Source organism: Neodiprion lecontei, chromosome 3 (assembly GCF_021901455.1).
Source record: "Neodiprion lecontei isolate iyNeoLeco1 chromosome 3, iyNeoLeco1.1, whole genome shotgun sequence".
Taxonomy (NCBI): domain Eukaryota; kingdom Metazoa; phylum Arthropoda; class Insecta; order Hymenoptera; family Diprionidae; genus Neodiprion; species Neodiprion lecontei.
Window position 1 is genome coordinate 30,891,752 of NC_060262.1, and position 27,815 is coordinate 30,919,566.

Genomic DNA, 27,815 nt, shown 5'->3' on the forward strand with positions numbered 1-27,815 from the left:
GCTTGGAATAAATTAGAGACAAATTTGCGTTGCACTATATCTTTGAGGTTTCTCACTGAAACATCTTATAGATTTCATTTTCAAGTCAGTATTAGTGAAATATTTGCAAGGTTTCCTTTCACACGTATATCTGAAAATTATTTTGGTACCTATGATGCACGCATTACTTTATAACATGCCAGTAGGTAATCAACAATCTTCTGTTGATCTTATTGTTCATAATTAAGTAATTTAAATCACAGCTCAAGTACATCCCATTTAGAAAGCACAAAGATATCAAAAAATTGTCGGGAAAAATTAGGAAAAAAAACAAAATAAAAATAACCATAAATATCATGTATATGAATATTATACACAATATATTGTTTTATATTTATGCAAAAATATTCAATAAAACGCATACATACAAAACTAAACATATGAAAAAGATATAGAGACAATATCTGGAGCAGGAGATCTACATAAGAACACACATCACCGATTTTGAATTATAAATGGTGTTGAAATTACAGAAACATATATATATGTATATATACATATACATATACATATATAATATAATATTTCAAATTATAAAACGGGTGACATTTAAAAAAAACACAGAGTTGCATGCTTGCAAAAATTTGTTTCTGTATTTCGTCGGTGTTATGTGCTGCGGACTAGTGTTCTAGAGCAATGAGATGAAAAGTGGATAAATAGAAAAATTCAAGAATGAGGGTAAGGTGAGAATAGAGAGAGAGAGAGAGAAAGAGAGAGTGGTGTCAACCTCTGTTGCCATGTACGTTGATGTTCTTACCTTGCATTATGGCTACTGGCCGCCGCGCTGCCGGTATAATTAAATAATTGTTTTTATTCGTGAAATACAGTAAAGTTGATTATGGATATAGCAATACATGTCGGGAATGAAACATATTAGAATGTGTGTGGCTGGCCAATAAATACCACGCAGTCGGATTGATTATGCATGCCAGTTTTTTTTTGGTTTTACGCGAGCTTGAACAAAATTTAATTTATTTCAACATTCTAGTGCAATCGCAATACACTCAACTGTAGAAATACAATCAAATACAGGAGTTAATATTTTTACTTTATTTAGTCATAAAACACAATCACTCCTGAATTTATAGGTCAATTTGTATCCGGCACAAGGCAACCTTATATGAAATCAATGTAAGGTTCCTAATCACGTAGTATTTAAGGCATAGTACGATAGTATTTAAACAAGACCATTGCTTTTACCAAGTTTGTAAAGTTTCTGACTTTTGTGAGTTTTAATAATGCATTAATAATTGAAATCACCGAATATATCAACATTTCAATTTGCTTCGCGTTATGGTCTTTCGAACATTAATTCATTATATGTGATTCGTAATGATGCATTAGCTGAACAGGTCAGACTCTAAATAATTTCGAACATGACAGTGTGCTGATTATTAAACATTGAAATTGAATATAATTGAACATTATTCCACAAAAATTATTGCTGGTAAGCAGCCGTTTAAAGATCACTTCAATTCTACTTAATAATTTGCGAAACTTGTACTACAAGCTTAAATTGCAGATCCAATGTTAATATACAACAATATTTGAAATTAGCGTGAAAACCATTAGATTTTAAAACTTTACACACTGGTTACTTAATAATAAATGATTGTATATGATATGAGTGTATGAGAGAAAAAAATGCAACGAATTAGATTTTATGAAATAATAAAATGAAAATAATAATGATTATAAACAAGAGAATGTGTGCAATGTACACGATACAGGTATATATGGATATAGCCATTTAGATTAATGTGATGTACGCACAATGTCATACAATTACATGTACACAACGTGAATATAGGCATAATTAAGGCTTGTGATTTAGTTACTTATCAAGCACTAGAGAACTGCGACTGTGCCTCCTAATGGAAATGCGCCATGAGCGACGACGCCTAAGTTTGCCAAGTGAATAGGTCCTCATGAGGCATGCACTGCTCGAGCAAAAGTAACGTTGGGGAAATGAACTAATAAATAAAATTGTTGCAAATAAAAATAAACAATAACACCTTTCAAATCATTTTCTGCATTGATGGGTCAAAAGGAGGTATGTTCAGTTTTTTCGATGATTAAAAATATATAAAATGTTCAAATCCTATTGAAGGTGATGTCTTTTAGAAAATATTCCAGAATATAATAATATTACAATGCTACCATGCAGTGTGAAATTTAAACCGAATGTTACTGATTAATTGACTGCACTACATGTTAATATAGTAAGAAATCGCATCATTTACGCATTTACATGATAAGACTCTGTGAATGCACCTGACTGAATGTTTATTACGTTTTAACGAATCGATACGGGTTTGAATATAATACAAATAATGTAAAAATGAGCATTTTTAATAAAAAAAATCAGCATAAAGTATCTGCTAGTTTATTGTGTAATATGAGTGCAAAGGTTGGAACATCATTTATGACACCATAAAATTTTCGTAACTGTCAAGATACTGCGATAATGATAAGAAGAGAAATAAATAAAATTTTTTGTGCATGTACAAACGACATAGTACGTGTATGGGGCAACGTACGAGTACAGCAATGTTTATTAACAGCGAAAAAATATGCACTGAATCCCTTACAATTAGTCGCTAAACGTGCGAATTTAGTTCGTGCAGCGAGTACAAAAAAACGCCAAAAAAACTTTTAATAAATACAAGTGACATGACCAAATATCACCATCAAAAGCTGGTAGTATTAAGCGGCAAAGTATTTTCACTCGTCAGTCGACTCTGCTGCTCTCGTACACGAACACTATGTATTTGAAGCTCTGTGCATGAGGATAGGTAGAGCACTAAATTTCAATGCTTGTTATGAATCGTAATTTTATCGTTCGATTAGAACTTTTTTACAATGCGTATCTTTGGAACAATTATCAGTAACATTGGTGAATTTAGAAGTGCCTTTGTTCAACGCTTCGCATCTTTAGTGATTGACCAGATAACTATGAATGTCGTTGTCCCGAAAAAAATGGAATTCTGCACACAAAAGTTGATATTTTTATGTTCAAGTTATCGAAGTACAATTCCAGTTATTAAACTCAGTTTGTGGTTGACCGACTAGATATTGAGAATTGGAGAAGATGTGATATTATATGTCATAATGAATTTTAAATCTTTTTTGACACATGTACAAACCTGTATGCAATTTATAAAATACTCCAAAGATATTACAATTTACGGGATTCTAAAGTGAGATTGTTTGAGTTAGTTTGCGTACAAAAAATTATGTACAATAAAGCACTTATGAGGAAGAGGATAGGTGGTATAGAAAACTGTTCAGTAATAAGTAAACTGAAAAAAAAAAAAAAATGGCCAAATAAAAAGAAATATACCAAGCCAACGTAAAGTATTAAGAGAAAAAAAAGAGAGAAAGAAGAGAAATAAATTTACAAAATAAGAAGATAATAATATAACGGAATAACTAACGATTCTAAAAGTTTCAGTTTTTCTATATATTTGCCACAGCTTGATCTGATAAAATTCTGACGAAATATTAGCAGACCGATGAAAGACTATGTAAGTACGTAATCGTATGCCAAAGAGCGACTTGTAGGTGAAATAGCACTTACTTGGCAAAGCCGATAAAATCTTCGTGGTTCGTGTTCATGTATGCCAGTTCACAATCAACCAAGAGTATCAACTGGTCTTTACAAAGCTGCTCTCGCTGCCTTACATGAGTGGTTATAATACGTTCAGTTTCCTCTCGAAGTCTGGGATAACGAGCCATCTGTAATTTAAAAAAGAAACGGATCAAAAAGTGGATAATATTTTATAATTTAATTTCTATTAATTATAATTTTTAATAATTTAAAATTTGTATTAATACATTCATCTTTCATTGTCAGTTTATGAAAACACAAATAGCAGCCACACGCAACAGCAATCAAGTTTTCAATTCGATAATCAAAACTTGCAATTTATTCTCTTCGATAGTAATTATGAATTTCGATATACTAACCCTGTCAGTGCAAATACGCACAACATTGCTAAGTTCTTGTACAACCAAATCGACACACTTGAGGCTGGGCTCCTTCAGCCTGTTAATTTGTTTTTTGACGATGGCTTCAAAGGCCATATCGGGAGTGAACAGACCAACTCTGATTCCTAAAAAAAAGCATAAACAATTCGTATGATTTAAGCTTTATACATAATACTAGGGTCACCGGATTAGCAACGTATTTTTATCATGATTTTAGAATAAGTGATTAAGAAAAATATTTCTGGAATACTAACCGTGAATATTTCTAATTGCAAAAGCAATTTCTCGCCTTAGTTCCTTTTCGTCAAATTCCATTTTAACTATTTCAAATGGGAAACGTTCATGGAAGATTCTGTTTATTTTCGCACCACCACTTAATTCATTGGTATTGATTTGTGCTGAACCAGAACCCTCGATGGTCCTCTCAAAATCTGACTGCAGTTGTTGAATCATTCTAGAAAATCAAATGACTCAATGCAATTTATAACAATTTACAAACGTAATTATGTACATCTGAAGAGAGAAGATGATGTTTTAAAGATAGGAATATCTCACAAGATTTACCATATAAGACTTGCAATAACTGCAATAACCAGCGAGGTAGGTATAATTCGAAGGAAGCAAGAATAAATATTTGTTAATTTTTTATCTAACTCTATTTTCGATATTATGGCAGCTAGAATTGACATTACTTATTCCACATAATAGTCTGTACATAAAGCTTTTTTTCAAAATGAAGTTAATTGTTAAATGTAAGTTATTTACTTCTATGTTAGGAATTAAAAATCAATGAATTTCAGAATGCCTTGGTAATGTAGGCAAAAAATGTTCACTACTCAAACATTGCAAGTCTCATGCTTCGTTATAAACGCAATCACTGCAAGTATTTTGCTTTGTTAGAATTCTACAATTATCAGCGTACTAATAATAATTGGCGAAAACCGTAATGGGGGAAAAAAAAATAAATACTCGAGATACATACATAAACGTTTGTATTGATCTGTAAAAAAAAAAGAGAAATATGTGTCTAAAAACCAAGACTGTTCATCCATCAAATATTATTTTCTAACCACGTAAGTAGCCACCGACGAATGAAATGATTACGTCAATCCTATTCAACTCTGTTAAATTTGGACTTGAATTTTGCATTTAACTGATTCAGGTATGACGGATATGTTTTTATCAATTCTAATCCATTTATACGGGCATAATATTAGTAGCACTAGCAGAATATCCCACTAACGTAACAAATCAAATGCAGTTTTTGAAATAACTCAAATTTCAATGGAATTTAATTGCAGTGTATTTCGTTTCGAAATATATTTCCGTGTGAATTTCGTTACTTAAATTGAATTTAGTGAATAAAACACTCACTGAAGCATTGCCTTCGTCTTTATAGCTGGATCATCCGGTCTGAAGTGCTTGTATTGATCCACATCTTTTTCCAAAGTAAGTAATTGCTTCTGCAATCTATCTCGCAGCGCTGGTAATGTGTCTCTTATATGGTTCGTCAGCTGTTGGTTAAGAACTCTCTGCAAGTACGGTGTTCCAAGTCTGTCTGCCAAGTGTCGATAAGACGGATGGCTACGCATAGTAAACGATAGGTCAATTCATTTTCAAAGTTAGGATGAATAGGATGATGTAAATGCTGTGGTATTGAATATGAATATTTTTATGCAAATAGAAAATTTCGATTTGTCTCTTTTAACTTCGTACTTTCTAATCTATTGAATTTTTCAGTGTTTAGATTTGGCAATGAATACTACACAATTTTCGGAGTAATTTTTTTTTTTCTTAATCTCGGTTCCGTTGAAGAAATGTAGCTATTGTGTGCCTACCTCAATATTTTTTATGATTGTCGAGCATTTTTAGATAGAGTTTGAAGAATTTTTTTTGAAGATCAGGTTCTGAGATATTCAGTCTGAATAGAAAGAATGAATTTTTTAAATTTCCTAATACATCTTTTACTGAAACTTTGCTTACCTGAGAAAGAACTTTCTTTCGGCAGCCAAAGCATTTTTGATATCTTTACGACCCTCGATATCTTTTTGACTCCTATTAACGACACCGATATATCCTCGTCGAAGTGGTAGTAACTTATTTTCCAAAATATCTCTTGCATCGGTACCTTCGTCCATAAGATCGAGCTTTGTAATAACACCAATTGTGCGCACACCTTGGTGAAAAAAAGAAATACCAAGAGATTATACAACATGATACACTGTATTTAACCGATCAACAAAGATTATTCATTATTCTCAGGACATTAAAGCTTTGTTGTCAAATTCAAGATGGTAGTGAAACTCATTAACAACAATCATCCAATAATATGAATATAAACGCCAGCAGCAATAGAATCACCAATAGCAGAATTAAAATTTCATTGTCACATGAATATCACTCACCCTGCGGATCCACTTCCTTGGCCAACTTGAGTGCATCACTGTTTGCCAAATCAGTGTTAGCCGGTGTTACAGCTAATATAAGACAATTGTCCCTTTTGATGAACTGAAATATCATGCCCTTTATCTGAGCTTCGATATCTACTGGTTGATCTCCGATCGGTACTTTGGTGAGACCAGGCAAATCGATCAGAGTTAAATTTAGGACTGTAAAAATAAAAAATATGCTTCAATTTTAATCTGTTAGTTCTTTATCAAATCTTCAAATATTAGCATCTACCAGTTTTGCATACTTATATAAAATCTTTGTGTGAGTTATCTTATGTTAGGTTGAGCCCATCATGTAATTAGAAGAGGAAGAAAAGGTGACTTAAAAGATATTCCCCACATGCAATATCCTATTACTCCCCATTCTAGAGATTAACAATTAGATAGAAACACGGTGTTCACTTATACATGATTCATTTTAAAATAAGTCATGTAGCTGAAAATAGGTTGAATCAATATTAGCTAACTACACCAATATAGCAGGTTCTTATTTAAATCTCTTTTGAATCAAGTACTTCTACTGCATGAATATGGAAAATTTGATGATTAAGATTGTTTCATTTTACAATAAGTAAATAATTACAGATAAGGTTTTAAGCACTCAGCACTATTCTGTATTTAATGCATATGTTTTGAAATTTAAACAACTTATTAACGCATATTGACAATTGAATGTTTGGTAGTTTGGTGTGCCTTGAATGCATCGGCTGTTTATTTGCTGCCGTTTTGATAAGGCAATGCGCAACTGGTTGTTGAGCTTATCGCAAATTTTATAGTACACGATTATCCTCAACAATCATAGCAGATTCTCTGTTAAACGTTAATTTTAAGTTAAAAATGATAAATCTTTATTACGTATACATGCAGATATTTGTGCGTTATCAAATCAAAGACTCAACCGCCACTGTTACTTCTCATAAACAAAGTAGTTAGAATGGATAAATCAGAAGGTACACAATAAGAAAATTAAACAGGTTAAAACATGACGAAAGATGTTTACAATTCGCAAAGTTAAAAATATCACAGACAGATCCCAAAAATACATACCATTCGGCGAATATACTCTGAGGTTAATTGGTATGTTTGAAATTCCTTTGTTGCTCCCTGTAACTCTATCTGTCTCTGCCTCGATTTCTCTACGCACTTCATCAAAATCCACAAATTTTTTACCTTTACAATGAAGGAACTCGGCATGTTCTGAAACAAAAAAAATCACAAACTATTTAACACCGTATCTTTCAGTTTCATTGTACAACGAACAATGAATAAGAACAGTTGTAGTTCCCACATGAAAGAAAAAATCACTAATACGTATAACGATATTGTTCATCAGCATTTTCGACCAAATACCACGTGGATTTGTAGGTTCATTTTCATACTTAACTCCAAGATGAATATTATCTGAATTTTTAAACGGTTAGTGACAAATATCAGAGGCAACACAAAGAAAGACATTTTTTGTTGAAAAATGGTTGCGTTACATTCCTATGAGGTTGAATATAATGATGCACTTTCACAAAAAAATCGTTATTCCATTAGTTTACAACCGTCTGAAATTCATCATTCTATAATACCTTAATACAACGTACTCATATTTTGAAAACTTAACTCTTTCAAAGGCATTCCTGAGTTGTAAGTCAGTTATTTTTTAATAATGTTTGATTATATTAATGTCACTGACTTTATCTTGGCAAATTTATTTCAAAAGATTTGTTTTACCAGCATAAAGTAGAAGCATTTATAAATTTTTATGAAATTTAGTATCGCATCATTTCACATGAATATTACGAAATATTTCTAGTTTATTCCATTTAGTAAACAAAAAGCACGTTGCAACTTGTTAAAACTTTCAGGGTGAGTCAGCCGAGTTTTATGTATCGATTAAAATATCGGAACACCTAGTTTTGTGTTTATCAGTTTCCACTTGAATATCAGTTGCAAAAAATGTAATACCAGATGAAATTTTTACAAAAGTATCTGGAACATGAAAAATTGAATTTATCAACACTTTTAAACATTTGACAATGCCATGCACAAATTCGTGCTTGTAATGCTATAATTTTTAATATTTGTATTTTCTCGAATTAGACCGTTAGTGATTATATACCAAGTGAATTAACATCAAGGTAGTATAAAGGTAATGTGCCTGAAGTGCGAAAGAGAAACTTTGGAATGCAAATGCATGCAATATTTATGATACAAGTTCTTTTGATAAAAATCTCTACAGATTACATAATAAAAATTATCAATTCTGTCTGAATAAACCAGAAACAAAATGTCGTACCCAGTGACGATATTTTACAAACTAACCAGTATAGATATAATTTCGTTTACATTTTCCTTCAACTGAAAGTACCGAAGATCAAGCACATAAAAGCCGAGTGAAGGAGATAACTTTTACATTATAAACCTAAGTTGCGAAGCCTATCTGCAGCTGCCAACTCGCTACCATATGCATGTGAAGAGATAACATTGACAGGATGTTCCACAACTAAAAGCACGCCCAATACGTATTCAACAATGAACACATAGACTGAATTGTTGAAGAAAATTTGAGCGATCCACAGTAGTATTTGTAATGCTACATCTCACGGAAGGTATATCTTTTTTCATAAAAAAAATCCGCCATTTACCACACTATCTTTTAAATCGTGATCAATTTTTGTAGCTGCTCAGAGTTTTAGTAAAATTTGGGTATGTGAGTATATGCGGTAAGGCTCAAACTAGTCAGACTGCAGACTCGTTGAACCTTGCGTCCTCATCGGCACCCACTGATTGTGATAAGGAGATGAGAAGGTTTATGACTATTGAAATATTAAGAAAAAAGAGTCCTTTGATTTAGTGAATTTTTGTGGAGAACAATAGCCTTTTTCTTTATCTTTATCATTGACCATGGCAACATATATAACTTGCTTTATTATCTTCGATTCCAAGCATATCCTAATGACAAATGATTTGTATAATGATACGTATATGTAATGTAAAAAAAATTAAATTGAGTTCCCTTTTCGCAAGTGACATCTAATAATCGGCTAATCGAATTATAGCTCTGTTCCACAGTGTGAAATAATTCTGTGTCATTCTATCTACGATCTCGGATGCTAAACAATATCAAATATTAGCCGAAAACATTCAACAATCAAACAAATCAAATATTTAGTTAAATTATATTTTTATCTTCATTCCCACTGTTTTACAGATTTGTGCAAGTTGTTAATTTTTAATATATATATATGCATAGATTAATTATGTAGATTTTTTCTGGCAATTATAATGGTATAGAATAATGGAAAATCTAACAAGCCATTGTGCAATCCAAGTAAGCGTCTTAGGCAGAAGTAAGTAGATGGCTGAAGGCAGAATTGTGATATAAACACAAGCCTTGTATGCAGTGTTAATAGCTCATGTTACATAAACAAAGACAACAGTAGCTCAGGAATGTCATAATTGGACATAATAAAGAGAATTTTGCAATGCTGTATAATTTAATTTTCAATATCGATGACTCGAAAGCTATCATTTATTAAATCAAAGTTCAAACTGATACTATATTCTAATGACTAGCTGTTGGTTTGGCCATGCATATCAGCCGGAGCTGAGTAAAAGAGGAGAGTGGGAGGAAAGGGGATGAGAATCAATACTGGGCCTACACTTCCCTCATGTAGCTATGCTCATCACTTTTTGGTAACAATTTTTTTTCTCTACAATCAAGACAAGAATACTGCAGCAAGAATTGCTCATGGATCCTTGATGAAAAGAACAATATTTCTCAAAAATGTGAACTATTCGTAATTACATGAAAAAAAAGTAGAACAATCGAATCAAAATACAATGCATCGTTCTGCATTTACAAGTTTCCTAGTATGAATAGTATTCGGTTTTTGGAAGAAAACGAGATAATGAACCAACAAATGTTGATGATTTATAACCAGATGTTGAGTAAAAAATTGAACTTACCAGTAGAGCTATTGATCAGCTGGAGAATAAGTGGTCTTCTTGTTACAATGCCTGATCCTCTTGGCAAGAAATCTCTGTGAAAAAAACATATACGTTAACATATGATTGCTAAGATCAATACATTAAAGGTAATTTTATTGCAGAATTTTATTCTTAAAAAACGCTCCGCAGGCTTATTCTCTATCTTTGAAGTAACGCATACCCACAGAAATATTTGCGGTTCTATCGGAAAGAGCTAATGGGTAGTTTGATTCTACAATAACGTTATTCGTATTTTGAAATTTCGACGTTGTTTATCTATTGTCATGACAGATTTGAACACACAGGTAACAGATAGGCACGATTCCCTATTTTTTTAGTTATTTTAGCTGCAATTATTTTGTCGGGATGAATTCTGCGATTACGTAGCTGCAAGGTTGGAGAATAAGCCCCCAGGTCTTTAGGTAAAATAAAATTCTTTTTTTATGGTTAGATTAAAACTTAGTTCAGAGTTCTGGTTTGATGAATTATATCTTGACAAAAGATTCTTTGTGGTGGCAAAAACAATTCGAGTTGACTGTAACATGTGCGTGTGCTTAGAAGAGACAAGTGAATCCTCTTTTTTACTCACGCAGTATGAATCATTGGGCTAACTGCTGTGACATTCTTTGCTAAATGAATGAAAATTGCATTTAGCAAAGTTCACGGTAGCTGCAATTGTGTTTTAATTTCGTATGCAGAGATGAACAATAACACGAGGCTCGAATATTTTCAAAAAGCACTTCGTAACGGGAAATACTTGTGTTACAGCTTCTTTATACAATTACTCTAAAGTAGAGTGATAATTCTTCACCAATAACAAAATTTCTACAAAAATTTGGGTGAAAGAAGCATTTGGCAATCTTAAATTTTGGAAAATATTGAAATATGACGCTGTATTGATCTGTTAGGAAAATTGCAAATGCCAATATAGGGTGATTCTTTATCTGGGCTCGTATCAGTCTTATTTATTTACTGTGGAAATAATTATTCTTCACAAAGCACAATTTCTTTCAATAAGCGTTTATGTATGAATCGTTAACGAAAGACTGATTAGAAAATCGATATTCAATAAAGTAATTCTACATTACAAAAAACAACTGTATAGTTTGAAATACACAATCAAGCAAAGTAGAAACTAATTTGAAGTTATCATTGATTCATGACTCCACTTACGAAGACACCTTTGTTTGAGAATGATCCAATTTTTATTGAATTTATGCTACATCGACAAATCTTTAATCAGAAAGACAATTGACTAGCAAAAAATTTCAAGAAATCTTATGGCATGGATAATATATCGTGGAAAATCGTAAAAATTGTAACCAAATTTGGGCACTGAGATAAAATTCGGAAAAGAGACCCAAGAAAATTTTTTTCTTTTTGTAGATTTATTTTTCTGCACATGTCAGCACTGTTGAGTCTAATTTTTTTCCAATCAATATACAATTTGAAAGTGGTCTTGAGGTTGGATCTTTCTTCATCGGTGTCGCATGTCGTTTATTTGTTCAATTGTTTGCCATTTTTACATCTAGCTCTTTTTCTTTTGTTACCGTACAAAAGTCGCGTGTTTCTCAAGCCAACTTTCATTTGGAATAACGGGTGAAAGATAGCGTGAAAACAGGCTGACTCATATTATCAATTGTTAGATCATCGGGACGATTGAGACTTTAGAATAGAGAATTAGAGTCTGGACTAAATATTCGCGAAGGAACTTGATACAGGGTGTCACTCGAGGCGAGTGGGCGACCGGGGAATTTCGTTATTGACCCTGGCGACCCGTACGTTTGAAATTTCCCAACTGTCAAACGCGTTGACGTATCGTTAATTCCCAGCATCGACGGTATTATTATATTGACGGGACGTTTAAGGTCGGCTTGGTAATTTGCCACGCCTTGCGTTGTATCGGAGCAAATAGGTTAAGAATAACGATAAAAAAAATTAGCATGGATTCGTCGATAATTTCGGGGCGTTGATGGATGGAAGGATCGAACTTACCTGCCGACAAAATTTTCCAGAACGGAACTCTTGCCAGCACTTTGTCCGCCCACAACAGCGATCTGTGGCAGGTCGAGTTGCATGTGCACTCCGAGCTGAGTGAACGCATCTTGAAGCTTATTTACAATTGGTATCAACTGTTCCATTCCCGTATTGCCTGACATTTTGGTTAATTTTAAGTTATCGTCGGCACTTCCTCGAGCAACAAGAGCTATTCAACGACACTGGAAAACAGAATAAAAGCGTATCAGCACGGAGCCGCGACCACCACCTCCGTCCGACAGGGTAGCAGTAGAGCGGTCAGAACTGTCTCTCACACTGCTCGTCTCTCTCTCGATAGAGCAAAATGGCTGGGCCCACGATATTCCTTGAGCCGATTCGAACTCCGAACCCGAGTGTTTTCACCGCATTTTTAATACCCGGAGCCCGATTCTGCGAGCGAGAAACGCGCGTTTCAGCAAAGTTCCGTAAGAAAACGGACAGAACAGCAACACTGCGAGTGCCCTACGCCGCGATCACGCAAATGAGATCCAGCATCAAGATTCTGGACGTTAACGTTATAATCGATAATCGAAGCTTGCGCAGTGCCGCCGAGTTTCTGACCCAGTTTTAGAAACGGAAAGAAAATCTATACAGATAACGACGTAGTGAATAGCGTTTCGTTGACAGGGGTATTTACCAGCGTTAAAAGACACGTTTTATACAGTTTTTCAATCAAACAGTTATCCACAAAATTACCCGGAGTCGGTGAAATTTTTAATTAATAAATATGATATTTTTTAAGCAGCGCGCTCTTTCTTCCGGAATATATAGCGATAAGCCAGTCACAAGTACCCTGTTCCACAGATAGGTGACAGGGCAGACCCGCTATTTCCGCGACATTACGAATCCAAAATGTCAGACATCGATAAATGGATTGATATTGCAAAAGAGTGCAAATACCTACCAGAAAATGACCTCAAGGTAATGAGCGCATTTCATTGACGATAAATAAATATTTACTGCTCGTATAATCTCTCGCCGTACTTTCGAAATACCAATTTTCATGAAAATATTTTAGGTTACATTTCCCGAAGTATTATCTTTGAATAATTTAACTTGTACTTTTACCTGTTTATACAGAAATTGTGTGACATGGTTTGCGATTTGCTCCTCGAAGAATCCAATATCCAGCCAGTATCGACTCCAGTAACCGTATGCGGTGATATTCACGGACAGGTGAGCTACTGCGACCCAATATAACCTCAAAACTTTAGGGCAGTACTTGTTGATGCATATCCCATAATATTTGTGCGTCTTTCATGTCAGTTCTACGACCTGGAGGAGTTGTTTCGGAGCGGAGGCCCAGTACCTGATACAAATTACATATTTATGGGAGATTTTGTCGATAGAGGATATTACAGCTTAGAAACATTTACCCGTCTGCTAACACTAAAGGCCAAATGGTCAGACAGGATAACGCTATTACGAGGAAATCATGAATCGCGCCAAATCACACAAGTTTATGGATTTTACGGTAACCATGTGCTCTTCTATTTACCATTGTAGGATCCAGTAATCTCAGAGCTTTGGCTATACGTTAGGATGGATCTGAAGCCCAAAATATAATTAGCAAGTTTTCACGCTGCGAGCATGCGGTTGATTTTCGTTTTAGTATCTGTTTGATTTGCTTTTCTTTCAAGCCTTACGCTTCTTTCGCTACTGGAAGGAAATCACATAATGTTTACATGCAAAATTTAGTTTGACGAGCATGGGAGTTAAATGTCAGCTTTATAAGTTATTCAGGTTGCCTGCCCCCAAACTTTTTTGGAATTTGACTCCAGAATTCTCTTTCCTTCACAGATGAGTGTCACAATAAGTATGGAAATGCAAATGCGTGGAAGTACTGCTGCAGAGTATTCGATCTTCTTACAGTAGCTGCTGTGAGTATATTTATACATTAATGCACCATGATTTTCAGTACAAAAGTAGTAAAAACTGAAAATACTAGATACGTAATAATTTATTTCAACGAAATTTTTTCTTCTAGTTAATTGACGAACAAGTGCTCTGTGTTCATGGTGGTTTGTCACCAGCTATTAGGACTCTAGATCAAATTAGGACAATTGAAAGAAATCAAGAAATCCCACATAAAGGTATGAACAACTATAAATCAAGTCTATCGTATAACAATTTGAGTAAATATTATATCCATCAAAAATATTATGTAATGATTAGGAACGCTATCCTGAAAACTTCCAGTAAGCATTAAGTTACTCAGCTTTGCACTTTTGAAACTGGTGGGTGAAGTTCGTTGCCGAAATCTTGTCAAAGCTCATGGAATGCCAACATTTAAATAAATTTATAAACACAAAAGTGTACTGCTTTCCTCTATATAAGAAAAGTTTTGGTTCGATTGCCTGCCAAATTTGACTGTCAGTTTCAACTTCGTATGTGGCCAACTCGATTGATATTTTCTCATTCTTTATTTACTTGCAGGTGCTTTCTGTGATCTAGTGTGGTCCGACCCAGAAGATGTCGATACCTGGACAGTAAGCCCACGAGGAGCCGGATGGCTATTCGGAAGTAAAGTTACTCATGAATTTATGGGTATAAATGATCTTCAACTCATATGTAGAGCACATCAGTTAGTTCACGAAGGTAAGCCCTTGCGGTAATAATAGTTAGGTTATTATTTTGTTTATCCAATATATTATTTTTCTTTGCTTCTTCAACTAATCGTAAGCATATTGTTACTGTCGAAAGAAACTAGTCAATAATTTCGTATCAAGACATTTGAAATTTATTTACCAAATGCAATATCTCATTGCCAATGAAGTCGCCAGAATTCACTAAAGTTGAAAACTATAGATTTCAACTTGGTATAGCAAACACAAATGCACGTACGGCAATAACTTGATGCTAAAGGATCGAAATATTCTTTAAATCGTTAAGTATTATTCATATTTTGTAAATAAATATAACATTTACCTTTGTAGGGTATAGATACATGTTCAATGATAAGTTGGTGACAGTTTGGTCGGCGCCAAACTATTGTTATCGATGTGGCAACATAGCCAGTATTCTACAGTTCACAACGGTGGACCAGAGAAATGCGGTGTTATTCCAGGCAGTGCCAGATGCCGAAAGAGTGATTCCCCCACTTACGACAACACCTTACTTTTTGTGATCTAACTCGGCGCTCCATCTGTCTCGATGCAGAGGAGCGGCGTCGGGATCTAGGCCTCACGGAGATACATGACTGCTCCTTTGTCAATGAATTGGGCTGGTATTTTGACAGCATGAACGAATGTTCTTGTAGTATATCATAATTTGGGAGGTTTTTTTATACATCAGTTTATCATGAAATTCGTAGTTTTTGTTTTCTTTTTTTTCCGTATCAAGATATATTTCCGGCACAATGATTGTGCCCTTCTTTATTGTTCAAGTAAAATTATATGTAAAGGAATTTATGACCTTGTTTTTTAAAAAAATTTTATACGCTAGAAAGTTGTCTGTGGTAAACTATACTGAGAAATATAATGATATAAAAAGGTTCTGCCATTGCATCAGCCTGATCTGTTTACTTAAAAGAGCTTCTGTAAAAATTCAACAACGACATTCTATGGTCTAGATGCTTTTGCTGCCTACTGTGTACATTCTGTAGAGCATTCGCACCTCAGAGCAGCAAGTTGGACATGTTTGGTCGCCTGAGAGCTTTTAAGTAACTTATAAATACACGAAATGTCATTGGTCCAGTGATGTAAAGGGAAATAACATAGAAAATATTATTATTCAAACATTCCGACAAGAAGTGGGCTCTGGGAACAGTGAATGCTTCTTCGACATTACAGTTTACTGTGTCTAGAATTCAGGTTTCAAGAATGCATAAGCCAATGTCGTATCGTTAGGGTCTTCCCGAAGATATTAATAACTTGATTCTGTTCTAACGAGCTTCGTACCGACTATTATTGCTAATGCTAATATTGTATCTTTATCTTGAATAATTGTACAATAAAAATAAAACAGTATGATCACGGATGGTCCGGTAAAAGTTTAGCACATACCATTTTACTTGATGATAAAAAAAGCATTGCAACATTTTTGTACGAAACATGGCAATATTTTATCGATAACCAATTCCTTGCATTTCGTAAATTATATGATGGCTTATTGATATCAATACATAAATGTTTTATAAATGTTTAAATTCCGTGGATCGCAATAACTGATACTCATAAAAAAAAAAAAGACACATTACTTTAGGAACGATGGTAACCATAAACTGTACGAAGTTGAACGTAGTATACAGCTAGTTCAGTCCTTTCCGTGACCATCTTGATACAGTTGAAGCAGAGATACCACTTTGCCAAATAAAAAGAAACGAATAACAAGTATGAGTGTACAGTTTCCATATCATGTATTCATATGCCAAATTATTGTTGTATTAAATAATTGATAGGTAGATTATCATAAGTTTATTAACGTAGGGAGCAATTTTTTAAACTGAGACCCTTAGCAATGTGCCTCTAAATTAATAAGCGTTTGTGTAATATAATAATGCATAATGAAAATACATGGATAGTATTAACTCACCAGCTGCTGCTGTTGCTGTTGCTGTATGTAACAAACCTGAATTCTGGCACTCTTTGTCACTAATTTATGATACTCCTACTGAACTCACAAACGAAAGAATTATAGTATAAAATGGCACTAGCTGCCAAATCAAACCAATATACAATTTCAAATTTTATCAAATCGACGGAGTAGATCTGCTCCGAGCAGATCATATAGAATTTATATCGTGCACGTAATGCGTGTTCTTTGTTACAAAATCATGTCAGTTCTCAAATGCCACGTTACAGTGCTTTATTTTTAATGCAATTACTGTGAGAAATTCCTCAGCTTGGCATCTACACATTATAGAGTTATATCAATATCTGAATTTCATGTATCCGTAAGAATGATAGACATTTATATTGCCTCATATTACTTGCCAACTGACACAGAATCGTTGAACAGTCTGTTTTAAAGTGACAACAACAGTATGCAAGTGTCTTTTCTCGTTTCCCCCTGTTGGTCATGATAAAAATACTTTTGATATAAATAAAGAATAAAGACTTGAATAAAATCATTGGCTTGAATGGATGTGGGACTAATTAAGACATTGGGACTCACGTTATAAATTTTATAATCGCTTCGGCAGCATCTGATCCTTCGTAGATATGAAAACGTGAATATCTATACGGTTCGTACTCTTGGGAACCTTATAGTATTAGCGCCTACACCTGCTGAGGTACTTATCACATTTGCCTCCGTATCTCTCTATTTGCAAACACTCAAGCTTTGTCAAAGTGTCTAAGTACTTGCACCAAAACACATAAGTATACTTGATTCACCAAACTTAACTGATAAAAAATAAAGGAAGCTCAAATTTTGTGCAGGAGCTTGAACGCTACAAATGACCTTCAAATATCTCACATGGAGACACCACATTATCACGATCATGTACCTTGAAAGTATAGAACTTTGTTATGTTAACGTAATAAACATCTGTAATAAAAAATCCGTAAAAACTGATTTTATACATAAATTCATTTTTTCTATTACCCATTGTGTATTAGACAGAACAATATTTTAAATCGGTATAAGGAACGGTAAGTAGGTTGAAAAAAATGTACCCTTCGATTAGCGTTATGTGAAACGATATCACGGCATTAATTTATCAAATGATGCAACACGAATCTAGTTGTTGTGATCACCTATCTAGATATTGTAATAGATTTGTATTCAATGAATAACATAAATCAGTATCTAATAACTAGATTTTTGTTAACAAAGTTGTGAGGTCAAAGCTTCTTTAATTCAAAGTTACTCCAGATTTTCGTATTGGTTTCAATGATCCAGGAAGGGAGTTCTAGGTCTATTATAAATTTGATTGAGAACTCACAATGATTTAGCTGTCATATATTTATATACACACCATCGCAATCTCGCATATATTACACGTTGTTTTCGCATTATTTTCGTGTATCCGTACCGGGGGATCTTGAGCTATTGCCGTCCTCTCGGTCAAATGTTCATTGTCAAAGGATCGGAGAATCTCGAGCCGTTGCCGTTCTCTCGATCTCTATGACAAGAACTATTTCCGTCAACCGCGTGAGGTTGTATGTGTATCGGCCTTAGACTTTGACGTAAACGTGTTTTCCGGAGCGCGTCGTTCTGACGACTGCTCCAAATTCGCGCGCGCGTCTGCTCACTCGTCAGCGAGAAATCAGGTACCAGTGCTGCCATGAACCGATGGAGCGCGGCGATCTCGAGAAACTACGACGGCGCGATATCCAAACGACTTTCAGTCACCAGACAAAAGTGTTACCGGTTTGAATCCACCTTTTCACTCACAGTCACTGATATTTTTGTATGATTTTCCGTCTTATAAATTCGCTGACGGTAATCCCGTTTGGTATAAATATTCCAAGTAGATACACAATCATTAAATGGTTCAGGAACAGTTGTATTGACGATATTATTTTTATAAAAAGTAACAGAAACAAATAAACATTATGCAAGAATGTGTTTTACTTTAAGTACGGAGACAAGATTAATATTGAGGGAGAGGTATCAAAATTGGTATTAAGATTCGATAAAAAGAAAAATGCTAGTTTTACTGAGATATCTCACAAAAGGCTGATATAAGGATTTCCCACGAAGTGGACAATGTTGACCATGGATATGCTTTCTTTTCCTTCATAATGAAAGTTTGCATTTTATGATTAAAAAAAGTTGGTATTGACTCGGGGATTACAGTACAATTTGTTATTGACTTTTGTGAAATATTATAGTAAAAGTCTATATTTCTCACTTTTCCGTGGATCTAACATATCACCGTTTTCCGTGTTGAGAAATATAGATAATAAACAGTATGAAACACCGTTCACGATTTATTAATCAGTAATCAGTTTATTTACTTGTAATAATTATTTTTCGTCATATATATAATTCTATTAACTCCTTATTATTTATATAATAATATAGTATATTTATATTTAGTATGTATAATATATTATCTACATTTATACTCCCTATGAAAGGCATCTCCAAACAGACTTCAGATTTACTTCTTAAAATATCTTATTTATTCATAAAAATACAGGGGGCTGGGAGAGGCTTGTTACATGCCACTATTCGGGAGTTGTCTACTTTGCTGGGAACTAGCTTTTCAGTACAATTGACAATACGGTATTGTCTCTGCGAACAGTAGTACAACTTTGGATTATACTTTAATCACTATGAAGTGACACAAAAAAAAGAATAAAATAAAATAAACTGATGGGGGAAAGGGAGACTGGAAAAGTGTAAAATTACTTTCCAGTACGATCTCCAATTTCAGGAACTGTATAATAATGCAAATGCACAATTTATTATCGTCCTATTCCGATCAAAATGTAAATTATAGTACAACTAAATAGACTGCTGTATTCATTTTTAAGTCGATATTAAATATTTACAAGGCATTTTCGAAATAAGAATATTATGCGCGTATCATTCGTGACTAACTTTTTGCTTTGTAAAACAAAAATTAAATTTCACGCCGTTAAAATAAATAAAAAAAGAAATAAATAAATCAAATCGCGTTACGTGAATGTGTGTTTCTGAAACGATAATTTGTTTATAAGCGTTACAATAAATTCTACTACGATTTCGTGATATTTAGTCCATTCAGAAACGTTTAGTAACATCTTCGATCATTCTAACTTTTATAATGGTCTAATGTATGGGTGATACTCGTTTGTAAAGTTTTACTGCAGTTATTCAATTACAAATTAGCAGAAACCAATTTCATAACGACGTGTGGGATCTCTGTCAACCATAGTGAAATAATGAGATTGTTTTACAAGATGGAAATTATTATTAATCGATACCATTTGATTCTTGAAGAACTTGTGAATTGTGATAAAACCCCCAAATTTTATTACCGTGCACCTCTGCAGACAATGTTTCGAAATACAATTATATTACCGTACTAATATTTTAACCAATGATTGAGCACATACTCTCAAACAAATGTTTTTCCAGAAACCTTGTGCTCGCAGAATAATTTTGAAGAGTATAAGCATAATCCAGATGCATTTTCATTTTATAATACAAAATAATATCATAAACGAATCTATTTTTCTTTTGCTACTTTGTAAACATCTCACATCACACATGTATAAATCAGACGTAAATTTCTCCCATAAAGTGATCGAAAAAAGCAAAAACAAAAAATAAAAAAATACTCGGATAAAAGAATAAAATATTATTAAAACGGTACTGGAATTTTCAAAAAATTCACCTCTTTACCAGGCTTCAATAGCAAAGTGAAGGCAGGAGATCGGATAAGTTTTTCACCTAAAACTGAGTAATACAAAACCATAGTCAGTCTTTCAAAGCGACATCGTAAGTATATGAATCTATTGTTCTTTACATCAAGTGTTCGTATCACCCTTATTAGAACACGAGTTCCCAGCATTGACAACGATCTCCGCAGTATCCAATCTCAATAAAAAAAAAAGGAGATGTAAAATAAGAAAGAAAGCCCCAATCATTAATGGTAAACATAATAATGATGGTTCGCTTTCTAAAAATAGGTAGAAATTGGTAACTTTGACTCACTCGTTGAAAAATTATTGCCAATATGGCAATCATACATGTCTGTCGTTTCTGGGTTAACATTTGCTCACGTATACAAGTAAAACGCGTCTACTTTGGTTTATAGTCAAAGTCGACTCTTGTTGAAGTATGGGTATTTTTTACAGCGTGTCATAACCAAAAGTTATGATTTTTTTACATTCATTTTCAAATATAATTTTCATTTTTTCTTACGTTTTTTTTTTTTTTTTATATTTTATATTTAAAATTTATGAAAACAAATATATAATATGATATAATACAGATTCTCCGTTATAGTTAGCAAGCATTAGATTTCAAGCTACAAATGGTATTATTCTGCTCATATAAACACTAATTTAATCTAATAAATGTAAGCAAATACGAAACCAGAACACAATGAAAATGTTTAATTGTGATGAATAGATTATATCTCGCAAAATTGTAGGGAACGTAATTAAAAAACAAAAAAATAAATAAGTCTACCAGAATTTTCTGTAATTCTGATGGACGTTACTTGTTGAAAATATCAATCAATTAAATGTATCAAAAACTCGGCGATTTTTTTAAAGGACTGAGTAAATCACATATAAGATTGCTGTTATACTGATCAAGTAGCTTCTAACACTAACAGATTTCTAAATGCGATTAAATGATCTTTCGTTCCTGAGACAATTGTAATGAATTGCCTTACGATGTGTTTATAATTAAATTCGTTTATATGAGCAGGATCAGAAGAGTTGAAAATAAAATAGCACATAATCCTAATATTCTCTTACTGATCTAGGATTCAAAAACAGGATTTGAATTCTAATAATAATAGATGAACGTAGAAAATTATTGCTCTAACATCATTAATCAAACATGTAAGTATCAGTGTGATATAACAAAAGTATATATATATATATATATACCTAAATTAATAATAACTCACAATTTGAATTTCAAATCCTTTGAATAATCATTATCTAATAATTTGCTAAGAATTATAAAGCTACCCTTCAACGAATAGAGAATAATTTGGTTGCTTCGAATGGATTAAATACAGCAAGAGAGACTTAATTCTTATTCATTGAAAGTCATTCTGAAGCTCGAAACATTATATGCAGTATCACAAATAAATTCACCATACAACTGTCTAGACATACTTTCATGTGCGATTTTCCACAGAATTACCGATAAGTATAACAACACGTCATTGCAATATGAAATCGTTACATTTTCTTTTTTCTTTTTCTTTTTTTTTTTTGATAATAGGTAATCGGAAGTACAAAAACAGACTAGTACTTTCAACATAGTTATTTAATTTAAATTTTCGTACAATATGTACAAAGTTGAACCCATAAACGAGAGGCATTCTCATCGACTCTCACTCGTACTTAAATATTAAAGGTTGGGCATAATAATACTCTCGGTAGTATAATGCCCTAAGTCTTGCTGATCAAACGCTTTCTTTCCTGTAAGAAATACCTGTACTCCCTAATATGCATGAACGAATATGTATTTCAGTATACATGTATACCTTATTGGATCATTTCATAAAGGAAGTAGAATTATATCCTTCCAAAGAAATCACAAACCCAACTAAGATTTGTCGAAAATGTGTCAAATTATGGGAAAGTCTTAAACAAACATCTATTTGACACATTGCACCGGTATATTTTAGCAATAAATTTTTTTGGTCATCCGGGATCTCATTATTCGTCGTCTCGAAATTGAGAATAATTGTGCTGTTGAAAATGTATTTGTGACAACGTGTGTTAAAGGATAATAGCTAGATGGTACTATAGTTGTACATTTGTGCGTAGGCAACGAAAGAATGTACAACTCTTCCGGTGAGCATCCACAGTTAACAAAGTTATGCCACAGTTAACAGAGAAATATATTTGATGAATTTTCACTTTTATTGTTGTAATTGTCATGGGAATAATTACTTGATAATTAAACAGTGACCGTTTCTGTTTAAACACGGAATTAGTGTTATTCAGTTAATACCTACTATGCATGAAATTTACACGTTTTCACATCGATGATGAATTTCTGACGAACTAATGAATTTTAAAAACTATACGGGTGAAACTGATAAAGCAAAGTATAAAATGTAATCAACTAATACGAACCTGCACATATTTATAAATTCACAATAAAGTAATTTCGCCTGTAAGAAATGTTCGCTAAATGCTGAGATGCTACAAAACTGACGTGAAATACCTATGGTTTCAAATCAACTGTAAAGAATTGAAAATTTCTATTACTTTTATCCATTACCAATTTTTCTGATCATCCATGATAAAAGAATCTCTCTATTTGTTTCCACAATTCATTATTTACTCATTTTAATAAATATAAATCGTTATCAGAAAGAATTGTCCGAATTTGCTGTTGAAATTAATTGTTAGAGCCAAAGTTACGTAAGGAACTGGTAGTAGGAAAGCATGTAAGATAGACCCAAGACATTGCTGTTACGCTACAGAGGCTCCTGTGTTTTTTTACGGGGAAAATTATTATACAAGTAATATTGTCTGGTATATTTCATAGTGCCAGACAAAAGCAATGTCCCGCATATTACATGAATTGGAAGTAGCATTTGGATTTGGTAACTGCTTTACTCGTCTAAAAATGGAACAAAATAAAAAATCATGTGATATCAGGTGGACTGGAAAGATGAATCATGCGTGCAAAAATTATTTGCTCTGTTTTTCATTTTTTCTCTTCACTTAATTTTGGCGATACTGAGTGACCTAAATTATTAGAGGACGTAGCATTGAATTTTTCAAAAACATCGCATTTAAATATTATTTTAAATCTTTAGAGCACACAGAATTCATCCCGAAGGTCAAAAGTGACTTTGTAGTTTTATCGTAATTGTGGTCAGGCCCAGTGCTGGTAGTTTTCTTGTTGCAAACTTATATAATAATAATAATAATAATAATAATAACAACAATAATAATAATAATAATAATAATAATATATACATATATATATATATATATGTATGTATATTCCGATATCAGGGAATACAGGAATTCTTACTGCATATTCATATTCACAAATAATATAAATGTTTACAATATAAAGTATCCATCAGTAGTTAAGTCTTATAATATGGACAAGTAGCCTTGAGTCAATAGACCTAAGATTCTGCGTTATTCATGTTCATCCTTTGAAGTGTATTTTTGGTCATAAGTCAAGTTTTGTTTTGCGGAACAAGATTTCCGATGACTTTTCATCTGCGTTTCGTTCCGTCTTCGCAAATTGTATTTCAGTACAAGTCCTCCCGACAGCATTGTTGCACCAAATTGATTATTAATCTTCTAAACGTGAACCATATCAAATAACGATAATCTGTTTAGTCATAAGATTAATACGCACTAACAGACTTGTACCAAATAGAAAAATGGTGATTTTGTTGTTTTTCATGTAATATACAAATTTATTTGATGCAACATCGCCACAATGATTCATATTGTAATGTTTGCGGGTACTAGTTAGGTTTCAAATACCATTTGTAATGAAAAATTGGTAAATGTTCCGATCTGGTGTAGCAAAAATAAGTTGACGCGCAAACAGTACACTCGGAAACATATTGGGTGAAGTTTCAGACAGATATTCCACAAACCGCAGTGGGAATAGTATTTTTGAAATAACACGCACAAGTTCTTCATCATCGATGCAGGCACAATACAAACCACTTACGACCATGAATACATCAGTGATTTATATTTATGATAATTTCTATGGAGGCAAGATCAAATAACTAAAGGTTGTGTCGAAACAACATGCACGAAGTATGTGTTATTATAGTTATTTTTGTAACATGAACATTATTAACTAGCATCGCCCACTGGTACTTTTTGTTTAACATCTCGTACCTTAAATAGTTGAGCCAATTGTTATTACTAGCTGTTTCTCTTGTAAAAAAAATATATATTACTCACATTCGTAAAGATGTAACATATGCACCGATTTTGTGTTTTGTACGTATTAAATGTAATAGTAAATCGTGACGAATTTGATTTTTTCTTAACGTGATGAAAATGAAATGGGAATTTTGCAAACCCATTTAAATCCGCAGTTGTGTATCGCGTGGTTTGAGCTATGCCGCATATGTTTGTTTCAGTGCACAAAATTTGTAATAACGATATAAAAAGAGATCACCATTTATATTTTTTTTTCAAGAGAAACATGTAGCATATTCACATTTTACTATACACGTAATATATGTAGTCAGAATTCAGATGCGTCCAACCTTTAGTAATACTATGACATTTACTGTGGTAACTTTAGCAAGAAATAATAAATATAATGATTTACTGACGATTTTAATCAATATAATTGGTAACTGTAGGTGTTTTATGACGAGTGTCTGGTATAGGTACAAAAATTCACAAAGATAAAATAGTTTATTTAAAGCACAGTATTGTTCTGTGTATGGTATAACACAGTGCCTGTACTAGATGCTCGCCAAAAAATACCCAAACTTGTATTGAATTGTCAGTTATTGATTATGTTAGGTTCACTGCTATTTCAATCCAATTCATTCGTCGTCGAGTGGAATTGACTTGAGAATATTAATAACTATTGTCAATAATATTGATGTTATATAAGCATACCCGATCAGTTATCTCAAAGTTCAGATTACACATAAATGTTTGCGTCGCTTGCAATATCCTGTAGTGCTATGTCGAAAAGATATGTCATTTGAAATTATATCTATACTCGTATTATTGGATCCTGATATCTCAATTATCTACAACGATTCTTATTTATTTGGTGAATCTGGACCACTGAATAAATTTTAAAGTGTAAATTTATACCGTCACCAAAATGCTAATTGTTACAGATTCGACATTTTGCGATAGTTTATTCGGTAAATGAGTAATTATTTCAGATGTCCAAGTCCCCAGCGCTTGGCAGGATAATTGATTTGCTTTGAAGATTCAGATGCATACAAAGGCGTATGCAGATTTATTGTGTTTTAAATACTTCTATGTAAATGTACTTTGCAACATCGCACTTACGGTTATTACATTCTTTTCGCTTCTGCATTTATTCAAGTGGGCTATTTTAATTTTATTCTGTGTAGCGTATCAAGCTGGAAAATATGGATGAACTGATTCAAGCGTTGGGGTTGAAAGTTGAGTGAATATTTTTTTCTGAAGGTGAAAAACTCGTACGTACAAACGTAAAATATTTATATTTCAGTTACGTATATTTCTATGGTTCTCGATTTGAACGGGGCATTGAAACGTAATGGGAAATTCGTTTTCTAGATCTTCTCATTTAATTTCATCATCCTAATTGACTTTGAGATTTAAATGTAAAAGATTTAAAATATTATTACGAACTTAGCATATGTGGGTATGAGGCTATGATTAAAATATTATTTTGACTATTATACTTTTTTAGCAATTCGAAAATTTAGATCTGTTCGGTCAAACGTCGCAATTAGGGTATTCATATTTGCAACTTATTGTGATTAGACAAAAAACGTGAAAGAGAAGAACAAGGTGTGCGACTTCCCTTTTTTACACGCGCTATGGGAAACTATTACGGGAACACTGTATGAGATGGAAACTATCGCCTTTTGATTAAAATGACAATATCCACAGCTTTTAAACAAACTTCCAACGGAACTATTGAATGAAGTTTGCCGAGAAGAAATTCCAAAAATTGAATTTTCCGTTAGACGGATTGGCATTTTTCCCGCGTCCCTGCGTAATTTTTCAATTAATGTTTCTTGTCACAACAATTACTATCTTTCGCAAAGCAAGGCCAAGATTTCTATCACCCGGGCAATTCCATCATTGTTTTGACGAGATTAAACTATGCATATGTTAGAAAATATGCCAATAATAATCGGAATAATATTGGAACATTGGGCACTTTTTGACGAGTATCCAGTACAAGAACCAAATTATACCAAGAAATAGTTTACATCGTTAAATACTATTCCGATACAGCTTGATACCTAGATCAGAGCCCGCAGAAAATTCCTTTAAATGTAACACGTCAAGTGAACCTAACATAGAGACAATAAATGATTTAACTGTGTATCGCAAAATGGTAACGAAAAATACTTGTTGGCCACAAAGCTGTAGAGTTTTTAGTACTAGAGATAGGGTGGATATTATTATTCTGAAAGACGAGACGTAAAGGAAGCAAAACAATGGCTTCGTTGCACTAATGGCAGTATAACACAGTAGATGCTAGATACAAAAGAATGCTTTATGTATATAATTACGATGATTGTATCGATATTATGAGTTGATAAAGTTAGAAAAGAGTCGAGTTGATCCATAGAAATGTAGTATATCACGTCAGATGTGGAGATTGTGGTTGAGATGTGGGTGTGACGTGACCAATGGTGAGCATTCGAGAGTCTTATTAATCGGATTATGCAATGTGAACACACATGACGTAGTTGCGCAGCTGCGTACAGAAATATAGTCTTCTAGTTTTGGTAAAAAAGTTCAGTTCCTTTGTTTTTTTTTCTTTGTTTTTTGTTTTTTAGTTTTAGTTTTGTACAACGCAACGAACACACACATTTATATTATATAGTTATTATACATACACAAACAAAGCTTTCATTTCATAAGTCTATTTGTTTGTTTAGGTATTCATTTATTTACTATCTTTGAATTGCTGAGTTCAATAGGAAAGGAACGTAGAACATTTTGCTCTCGAGTAGTAGAGCTGCCGCTGATTGTACCTGTAATTACCAAATCATAACTT

The 27,815-nt window shown here is 33.2% G+C and overlaps 3 protein-coding genes across 16 annotated transcripts in view; 1 reads left to right on the plus strand and 2 right to left on the minus strand.

The window, feature by feature from the left end:
• Positions 1-13,673, minus strand: part of LOC107225270 (dynamin) — a 31,167-nt gene extending 17,494 nt beyond the window's left edge. For 3 of the 10 annotated variants that reach the window (XM_046735392.1, XM_046735385.1, XM_046735394.1), the window contains exons 1-10: positions 12,453-13,006; positions 10,437-10,510; positions 7,527-7,676; positions 6,435-6,638; positions 6,013-6,205; positions 5,404-5,613; positions 4,284-4,483; positions 4,009-4,154; positions 3,620-3,777; positions 797-823 (exon numbers count right to left, since the gene is read on the minus strand). In XM_046735392.1, coding sequence (XP_046591348.1) covers positions 797-823; positions 3,620-3,777; positions 4,009-4,154; positions 4,284-4,483; positions 5,404-5,613; positions 6,013-6,205; positions 6,435-6,638; positions 7,527-7,676; positions 10,437-10,510; positions 12,453-12,616 — 1,526 coding nt within the window. In that variant the 5' untranslated portion in view covers positions 12,617-13,006. Of the gene's footprint in view, positions 1-796; positions 824-3,619; positions 3,778-4,008; positions 4,155-4,283; positions 4,484-5,403; positions 5,614-6,012; positions 6,206-6,434; positions 6,639-7,526; positions 7,677-10,436; positions 10,511-12,452; positions 13,007-13,562 lie in introns of those variants that run through there. The other 7 variants (XM_046735387.1, XM_046735386.1, XM_046735393.1 and 4 more) reach the window with 6 other exon arrangements.
• On the plus strand, positions 13,274-16,777 carry LOC107225268 (serine/threonine-protein phosphatase 6 catalytic subunit). Its single transcript, XM_015665679.2, has 7 exons — positions 13,274-13,415; positions 13,575-13,670; positions 13,761-13,968; positions 14,295-14,374; positions 14,482-14,587; positions 14,931-15,092; positions 15,431-16,777. Exons 1-7 carry the CDS (start codon positions 13,347-13,349, stop codon positions 15,619-15,621), a joined length of 912 nt encoding a protein of 303 aa, XP_015521165.1. The 5' UTR covers positions 13,274-13,346; the 3' UTR covers positions 15,622-16,777.
• A 2,594-nt stretch (positions 16,778-19,371) lies between these two features.
• The window catches only part of LOC107225267 (hormone receptor 4), a 117,634-nt gene continuing 109,190 nt past the window's right edge, over positions 19,372-27,815 (minus strand). For all 5 annotated transcript variants that reach the window (XM_046735398.1, XM_046735397.1, XM_046735400.1 and 2 more), the window contains one exon: positions 19,372-27,792. In XM_046735398.1, coding sequence (XP_046591354.1) covers positions 27,712-27,792 — 81 coding nt within the window. In that variant the 3' untranslated portion in view covers positions 19,372-27,711. The remainder of the gene's footprint in view (positions 27,793-27,815) is intronic.